The following is a 6,171-nucleotide window of genomic DNA, read 5'->3' as shown; positions in this document are numbered from 1 at the left end:
AAAAAAAAAAAAAAAGATGCCAGTCTCTACAGCTGTCAGATGGTCGCTGGGCCCAGCAGCATATCCCTTTGAACAGTTTGGATTTTCCCTAAATATCTGTCACCACAGATAGCATGGTGGAAGATGGGAGGGAGAGCATGGACTGGCAGGCAGGTGCCCTGGGGTGCTGGAGGCCTGCTGAACCTGCCAGAGCCTCCCTGCTATCTTCTCAACCCAGCCTGCCCCAGCCAAGGTGCCCATATCATCATGTGGTTCTGTTTTCTTGTCTGTAAAACACAAGCCATATCCCTATCCTGCAGAAGAGGGTGTGAGCACACACGTGACATGGTGTGTGTGTGTGAGAGAGAGAGACTGGGGAGGAGAGGGGAATACGTGTCAGTATGTGTCAGTTGGGATAAGTCAGACCCTGCTGCAGTAACAACCAAGCCCAGATCCGAATGGCTGGTAGCATCAAAGGGTCTATACTCTCCTGCATGCACTCCATGGCTGAGGCAGGTGGTGTGTGTTGTGCAATTGGCCTCACTCCAAGATCTGGACCGGGGAAAGAGAGAAGAAAATTACATACTGGCTCTAAAGCTGGAACCAGTTGCACAGTCACCCTAAGCAGTTATAAGTGCATAGCACTCGGGACTCCTAAGTGTGCAAGTGTGCAGTCTGGGAGGGTGTGTGTAGAGAGCAGGAGAGCATCCCCCAGGGCGTGTAGGTGTGTGTGCCCACAGATACATGTGCAAGTCACAAATTCGATGTCTGAGTAGTGGCAGTAGCTGCCATTCAGTTGAAGCACATGCCAACTTCTCAGCAGTAGTAGCAGTTCAAGTTTATGGGATACTTACAGGTTCTATACTGTCCACCTACCATGCATTACCTCCCTTAGACTCAAAATAAACATAGAAGATGAGTGTCATTATTGCATTTATAGATGAGGAAACAGAGGCTCGGAGTGGTTAAGTAAAGTGTCCAGGGCCACAGAGCTGCATGGTGGAGGCTGCATTTGAGTGGGACCATGTTTCAAAAGCTCCACAGCACACAGCCCACCCTGTCAGAGGGTTGTCACCATCTCTGGGAGACAACCGCTTTCTCAGCTGCTGTTCAGCCTGGCTGCCCTGGCCTTTGTTTCCCCCTGAGCCGCCAGTTAGGAGCTCAGATATCCCTTTCGCCTGGTCCCCGGGAGAGCCTTGTTGGGGACACCTGCAGGGCTCTGAAGAGCAGCCAGAACTGACATTTAGTCCTCCTGGCAGGGGACACTTGGTCTTTGAGATGTGCCGCCCCAAGGGAGTACTCATCTTGTGGTGGGCAAGATGCTGTGCCTTCCCCGTCCCAGGTCTGTCCTGGCCTATCAGGCTCATAAGGCCTCTCCCGAGAACCGGCAAAGAAGGCACCTGCTTGCCAGCTGTTGCTTTCTGAAGCTGGGTCTCTGCCCACCCCTCTGGGGAGGCCAGGGGTCCCCTTCAGCAGGGGCCCGGCCACAGCACACATAGCCTCTAGGTCATTTCTGTTCATAGAGGTCTCTTCATCAGCGACTCTGGCCCAGCAGTTCCCAGGTGCTGGCCAGTGGGTCTGGGTATAGCCATGCTTGGGGATTTTCTAGGGCTCCCCAGGTGCTTCTGGCCGCTGCCCTCACCTGGGCTCTATGGCTGCATTCCAAAGCTGCCTTGACTTACCCCTGCCTCCCTAACCCCCTGAAAAGGACAAGCTCCTGCTCAGAAAGCACACGGCCCCTGTGCTGGGTCCTCCTTGTTCCCACCTACCTCTGGGCTTCTCTGTCCATAGACTTGCAGCCTCTGTGCTCTGTCTACAAAGCTCTAGATGGGCTTTGTGGGTGCAGGGTGTCCTGGGTTGACTGGGGACATCCACACCACAGCCGGTGGTTGCTGTACCAGAGGGTGTGAGGTTCCCAGGAGCAGAGCAAGCAAGGGACAGGGCAAGAAATGACTGGACAGACCAGCCAGTGAGGGGAAGGGAGACACACCACAAGGGGAGCCAGTTTGTATGAGAGGAATGATCTGCTTGCCAAATACCCCGAGGACCTTCCATGCAGGCACAAGGGTGGGGGCTCCATCTCAACGCCCAGGTTCCCCCTGGTAGCTGGCTTTTGGTCCCTTGCCACCTCTTGGTCATCTGTGTTCCTCTGGGCCTCTAGCCTCTACCTGAAGTGGGAGGTGACAGAGGCCCTGTGTGTCTACCCCTCCGTCTCTGTCTACAGTATGACGAGGAGGCGATGGTGGAAGCCGTGGCCCTGTACAACCCCGTGAGCTTTGCCTTTGAGGTGACTGACGACTTCCTGATGTACAAAAGGGGCATCTACTCCAGGTGAGTTGGGAAGGAGCGGCAGTGGGGGCTCAGTGCAGCCTCGGCTACTGTCGGACCACGTGTGACACCTGCCATGCGCAGGCATCTTACGCAGTCCTCAGTTACTCCCCATGCCTCACAGAAGAGGAGAGAGAGGCACAGGGAGACGAGTCAGGGCTGGGGCTGAAAAGTGGGGGTTCTCTCCTCATCAGAAGAGCCACTCCCCAGGCAAGGAGACCCCCACACTCAGAAGTTTGGAGATGTAGACAGGGAGGAGAGAGCTGCTACTCTCAAACCAGTCTTGTGCTGGAGGATGCCCCACAGGCTTCTGCAGAAGAACCAGGCTCGGCACCTGTAGCCTGGCTCCGTCCCACCCGTCCTCCTCTCCCTGCCCACCTTGCTCAGCTGAGCATCCTGCTGGACTCTTCCAAGTGCTCCTAGCTCTCCCCTGTGGTTTGTTTTCTGGACATTGAAATGTCACTGCTCTTCAGGGCCCTGTTGTCCACCCTCCTCCCAGTGCTCTGGCATCCCCTGTAGCACCACAGCCAAGTGTGTACTCAGAATGCCCAAGGGCATCCTGGGCTGTGTGAAGTGTAGGGCCCATGCATAGACCCGAGGTTATCCCAGCCACGTTGTCCTGGACAGTCGCTGGAAGCCTCAAATCCTACAGGCCCGCCTTCTCCCAGGTCCCTGTCCCTCCTGCTGCACAGTGGAATCCTAGAGCCTCCCTCCCTCCATCAGATGTCACTGGCACTCACACCTGGGCTTCCTCTAACTGCTGCCCGATGTCTCTGTCCCACTGTCCTGCAGCTGTCCTGTTCAGGTGGCTCCTTCTGAGTTTGTCCTTGAGCCCCTCCCCCACACACTGCTGCACCCTCACTGGGAGCTAACATGACCTTCTCAGACATTCTTGGTATACCAGCCATTAAATATGCCACTGTCCCTCCTTTGCCCAGTATCTTACCTTACAGGGCAGCCATGATCTGGCCCTCCCTTTCTCCGTGCTTACCTGCCAACAGACCCCTCCCTACCTGTTCCACCCTGCAGCCCCAACCACCACCACATGGGAGGGTTTGTGGTTTCATGGGTGCCCACAGCCCCTGCACCCTTCTTTGGCCCCAGGTTATCCAGCAACTCACTGGCTTGGATAGCCCTTCTCAGGCCTCCCATTGCCCACCCCACTGTCACAGTCCTCAGGCCACTCTTTCCCAACCTTCTCCCTTCCAAACACAGCTTCCAAGGGACAGGGCAGAGCTGTGCCTGAGGCCCTGGTGCATGGCCACGACTCAGTTGCACCTCCGCTGAATTCAAACTACTATAGTTTGTCCTCTTAAGTTTCTTGAAATTTCCTAGTGAAAGCTAGTCTACTATCATAAATGGAGAAACTTACATTCTTCCCATAAATATATGGTAATCTTTAAAATAAATGCACAGGCAACCAAACAACACTGTTACATTCTAGCTGGACACTGCTGCCTACAGAAGGTGTGGCAGGAAGGCAGCTCTGCCCTTGCTAGGAAGGAGGGATTGGAAAACGCCTGGTGTTGGAGATGGGTCAGCACCCGGTAGATTCAATCCTGGTGGGAGAAGAACCAAAAGACCTGAAGAGAGTCATTGTCTCACACTGTGACTAAGTGGGCTAATTCAGCACCTTACATGCCCCCAGAACAGCCTGTGGGAAACGTTGCCCTTCAGCACTGGGACAGCCCTTGCTGAGTGTGGAGTCAGCACTTTTGCCCTTTGCGGACTTTCAACCTTTTCCTACTTGCTTTCCAGTACTTCCTGTCATAAAACTCCAGATAAAGTGAACCACGCAGTGCTGGCTGTTGGGTATGGAGAAGAAAATGGGGTACCTTACTGGATCGTGAAAAACTCCTGGGGCTCCCAGTGGGGAATGGATGGGTAAGCAGCTTCCTGATCCCATTGCTGGGGGTGGGTGCTGCTCGGGTCTGGAGGCTGTGGGGGAGCGCCTCTTCCTCCTCAGGGTCTTGGCTTCCAAGGAGGAGCTGTTCAGTAAAGCCCTAGCCCAGGCCAGGGAAAAGGGAGTGTGAGGATGTGATCACATCCCCATGAACCCCCTCAACAGCTCCCCCCAGGGCCCCAGGCCTTAATGATTTGGGGTGGGGGGCAGGAGTCTAGTTGGCTAGAAGGATGTGCACCCTTCACTGTTAGGAAAGCAGCTCAGAGTTCAGACCCTGCTGGGACTACATCAGGGTCAGGGACAGTCCATCTTTGAGAAGGCAACAAATTATTCCTGATCAATGATGGCTGATCTTCGAAGACAGAAAGGCTGGAATCAGGAGGCTTGAGTTTGTATGTTACTGTGACTTTGTCCATGTCGTCATCCAAAAAGAGCTTTCATTGTTACCTCAGGGGATAACAAAGGATTGTGAAAATAATGGCTAAATAGCTATGTGAGGGCTAGCCAGGCTAAGGTGGGGGCCCTCAGAAGTGGAAATAGAATATGAACGAGTAAATTATTCACAAGTCAGGTCATTAACTTCCTGGTGATTAAATAACCCCAGTGCTACTGTTTTATGAATAAGTTCAGAGGACCTAATCCCTGGAGCCAGATCTGGGTGAGCAGCAAGACATTCCAGAAAGCTGTGCGGTGAGGAGGCACCACAGGCCTCAGCTTCCCTCTTTGCCTAGGTACTTCCTCATCGAGCGTGGGAAGAACATGTGTGGTCTGGCCGCCTGCGCGTCCTACCCCATCCCTCTCGTGTGAGCCACGTTGGCGGCAGTGACTGGTTGGTGGAGAAGGGGAGGAACAGACAGCCCAGGCCATGGTGAAAACCTTGCCCTGGAGGAAATTGTGGGAGGTCGACCAGGGGCCCCCACTTTCCAGCCTAACCCCGTGCTGAGCCAGAAATCTAATGAAGGGGATAAAGAGTTCCACCACACAACAAGCTCGCCTGTGTCCTCTGACGTGAAGACTTACCAGCCTTGTGCCTTACACGTGGTTTTTAACCAGCTCAATTTCTGTGGACCAAGAATATTCTTTCCTCCCAGAGGGGCTGCTTTCCATATTAGAGAGAGCTCCAGTGACTGTCCTTTCCGTGTTCCTTGTCCAATAAACACTCAGTGAAGACCTCTTCACCAGGCCTGTGCTGTGTGTGGGACTGCCCTCAGGGTGCAGTCCCCTGGAGGGAGCATCCAGGGCTGCCCAGGGCTCTGCCAGGAGAAAGGTATGGGGGGCTGGGGGCCCTGCACACCAGATAGGTTCCCAGGAGGAAGAACAGGTCTGACTACAGATCTTGACCCTTCACCCCACACCTGGGGGAGGAGGGAGGAGAAGCAGGATTTAAGCTCTGGCATAGGCAGCATTCAACGGGACCATGTCAGGCTGGGAGCCCATACTTCCCCAGCCAGCCTCCCCAGGCTCAGCCTCCTGCCCCTGCTCAGACTGCAGCCCTCCAGCCTGCCAGTGCCCATGTGCTGCTATCATCTGCACAACCTCTTTTCCCTTCCCCTCCCCCCTTTTCAGATATCTTGATCTCCATTTAGAGGGTGGCTACAGAATTGCCACTGCTTCCTGAGGCCACTGGGAAACTCTGGACAGTCGGAGCTCTGGTCTTTGTCCTGCAGTTCCCATTTTGCAATAGTAAAAGCTCTCCTGTTATTTGGGCCTCCTGGAGAGCTAAAGGCTTGAGAGTATTTAAAAATATATGTTCATGGCATGATTTATTTAGAAAATGCCAAGTGTCATTGACTTTATTAGAAAATTCTAGTAACATAGGACCACAACTATAAGGCAAGACAAAAAACAACCATCTTAATAGTCATGGTCATTGGACTTAATTGGATAAAATTATATTCTAGATTAAAACAAAAAAATAATGGCTGGACATGGTGGCTCACACCTGTAATCCTAGCACTGTG

The 6,171-nt window shown here is 53.6% G+C and overlaps 1 protein-coding gene across 1 annotated transcript in view; it reads left to right on the top strand.

Annotated features, from left to right (window-relative positions):
- CTSH (cathepsin H) overlaps positions 1-5,388 on the top strand; it is a 13,707-nt gene extending 8,319 nt beyond the window's left edge. Inside the window, exons 7-9 of the mRNA XM_023510041.1 lie at positions 2,141-2,310; positions 4,066-4,191; positions 4,942-5,388. Of these exons, the coding sequence (XP_023365809.1) occupies positions 2,141-2,310; positions 4,066-4,191; positions 4,942-5,017 (372 nt within the window). The 3' untranslated portion in view covers positions 5,018-5,388. The remainder of the gene's footprint in view (positions 1-2,140; positions 2,311-4,065; positions 4,192-4,941) is intronic.
- Positions 5,389-6,171: the final 783 nt, after the last annotated feature.

Source organism: Otolemur garnettii, unplaced genomic scaffold (genome assembly GCF_000181295.1).
Source record: "Otolemur garnettii isolate 467f Iridium unplaced genomic scaffold, OtoGar3 scaffold00011, whole genome shotgun sequence".
Classification (NCBI taxonomy): domain Eukaryota; kingdom Metazoa; phylum Chordata; class Mammalia; order Primates; family Galagidae; genus Otolemur; species Otolemur garnettii.
This window is presented reverse-complemented; position numbering and strand designations above follow the sequence as displayed.